The sequence below is a fragment of the Stegastes partitus genome, unplaced genomic scaffold, assembly GCF_000690725.1.
Source record: "Stegastes partitus isolate 25-593 unplaced genomic scaffold, Stegastes_partitus-1.0.2 Scaffold1523, whole genome shotgun sequence".
Classification (NCBI taxonomy): domain Eukaryota; kingdom Metazoa; phylum Chordata; class Actinopteri; family Pomacentridae; genus Stegastes; species Stegastes partitus.
The window spans coordinates 175233-177760 of NW_007579254.1; the positions used below are offsets into that span (position 1 = coordinate 175233).

At 45.7% G+C, this 2528-nt stretch overlaps 1 protein-coding gene across 1 annotated transcript in view; it reads left to right on the plus strand.

Moving 5' to 3' along the window:
- The first annotated feature begins 1011 nt into the window (after nt 1–1011).
- The window catches only part of LOC103371084 (prolyl endopeptidase), a 24232-nt gene continuing 22715 nt past the window's right edge, over nt 1012–2528 (plus strand). The window contains 1 exon segment of the mRNA XM_008300305.1: nt 1012–1065. Within this exon segment, the coding sequence (XP_008298527.1) occupies nt 1024–1065 (42 nt within the window). The 5' untranslated portion in view covers nt 1012–1023.

The window sequence follows — 2528 nt, forward strand, 5'->3', positions numbered from 1 at the left end:
AGCTAGATGCAGTGAAGGAGGCGCAGCGGCTGCACGCTCCTGGCCGGTGGTCAACAGGTGGGTCGAGGACCTCCGACCCTCCCCCTGGAGCCTCCTGGCGGCTCAGGGCCTCTAGATCTGTCTGGCAGACAGCGAGGGGGGATTTCAGCCCCAAATCCAGCGGATCAATAAAAATGTCTGCTAATTAGGCCGGACAGGAGGGAGAGGAGGGACGAGAGTGAGGCAGAAAAGAAAACCAGACGGATCAGGAGAGTCCCAGACGGAGTGGTGACCAGGTGAAGGTCTGGAGGTCCTGGATCAGACCTCCATCACTCTCCTCCCCGCTCGGTTTCTCTGACCCCAATCCTCCTCTTCCTCCTCCTTCCTTCGTCACTTTGACCTAAATCTCTCCGTTTAATCTGCTTCTTCTCTGGAGAACAATCAACCCCCTAATTGTCTTAATCTGGCTGCTGGTCTTTTATTGTCTCTGTGGGCGTCAGAACCAGCAGATCGATAGTCGGCACCGGGCCGCGGCTCGGATCGATTCAAGGCGTTTAATCAACATGAGGAAACAGAGAAAGACAAGAGAGAGGCAGGAGGAGGAGCTGCAGGGCTGGAGGACGTTCAGAGTAACTAAAGTTACACCCTGAAAAAAACTCAGCGATGTGTGTGGTTTGGTTTTAAACGATTTCCTATTATTTTACCAAAAAAAAGGAAAAAATATGTATAAAGTGAAATGACAGGATTTAAATGTTAATCCTAAAAAAACAAAATAAAGTTCACATAAAAAAAAAAATCTATGTTTTGGACTTTGATTGANTGACTTTCTTAAAACTTAATTCGTGTCATTTTACGCACTGCGCCTGCGCACAGCTCCGCGCCTGGATGACGCGTCACTTCCTGGTGAAAACATGTGTTTGTGGTTAAACTTTCACTTTCGCTTCCAGCTGCTCTGACTGTGTGCAGCCGCTGCGTCCAGAGCGACCGAAAACAGGCAGAAAGACGACAGAGGGAACCTCCAGAGAACCTCCAGAGAACCTCAGCATGGCCTTTCAGTACCCGGCGGCCCGCAGAGATGAGAGCCAGGTCAGTGTCCGCTCCGTGTCCGCGTCATGTCCGCGTCCGTCCGTCCGTCCGTCGGCGGACAAACCGGACGTACAGGTGGAGAGTCACATGATAACAACAACAAAGAAAAAAGGCGAAGGAAGCAAAACCTAAAGTTTCCCGCCGACTTCAGAGCGTGTACATGAAACGCTGCGTCATTCATTTCCGCGTGTCCGTCCTGCAGCTGAAGTCACGTCCACGCCCCCGAGGCAGCGTCAGTCGTTCACGTTGTGTCCGTCTGTCCATCCTCCAGCAGGCCCACAGCGGCTCTGCAGGAATCAGTCAGAACTCATTAAAAACAAAAAGTACATCCCATCAGAGGACAAACTGGTTCTACAAACACGAGCCCAACATGCAAACATGTTCAATTTAACAACTACATTTCTGTGGTTCTGTGGTTCTGTATCTGCAGAACCTTTATCTACTGACCAGAGTTCTGCCTCCAGACTGTGAATGTTCCAGAGGTCCAGGTCGTTCAAGTCCACAGAGGAGGGTCCAGATTGATCACTTTAATGGACCTTTTCCATCACTTCTGAGCCTCAGAACTTCATCAGTACAGCAGATAGACACATGACATTTAGGAGGAAGAACACATCTGGGTTCTGCTAGAACCTGACACCAGATCAGTTCTACATCCATCCAGGTGTCTCAGCCTAAACACTACATCTGTCTTCAGAAATTTTGAGTATTTTTTTAAACACAAAAATACAGAAGATCACCACAAAAATGGGCAAAATTGGCAGAGAAAAGATGTAATATCACCCAAAAGGACCAAAATTACGACATAATCACCACAAAAAAATAAATAAAATCAACTCAAAAACAGGCATAAATAAGACTGAAAACTGCTGCAAACAAAGATGCAAAACCACCAACAACAGGGCGACACAGCAAGAGATAGGCTTTATTTTCCATCCATCCAGGCGTCTCAGTCTGAACACTGGACCTGGTTCTGTTCATGTCCTCTAACAGCAGCTGGTTCCATGTCTCATCATTTGTTCAAAATGAGCCAAAAACTTTTAAAATTTGTCCTGAAACTTTGAGAAAATGACAAAAACTTTTCCAAAAGGGCTAAAGAATGTGTCCAGAATGACTGAACCCTTCCCAAAATTAATAAAAACAAACAAAATGAATCGAAAATTCACCAAACTGACCTCAGATTATTCAAAAATGGTCTAAAATACCTCAAAACGTTTCTTGAATGACATGAACTTGAAAAAAATGACTCAATATGTGTGAAATACCAAAGACACGAGGTCCAAAACATCCAGAACCTGCTGTAAATGAGTTAATGATGAAACAAAATGAATTAAAACTTCTCCAATCAATGTCCTCTGCCAGCAGCTGGTAGCATCAGTATTATGGGATGTCTCATAGTGGAACCAGTCAGACTGCAGCAGGTTAATGTCTATGAGGAAACTTTACAAAGTGCATTCTGGGTAAAC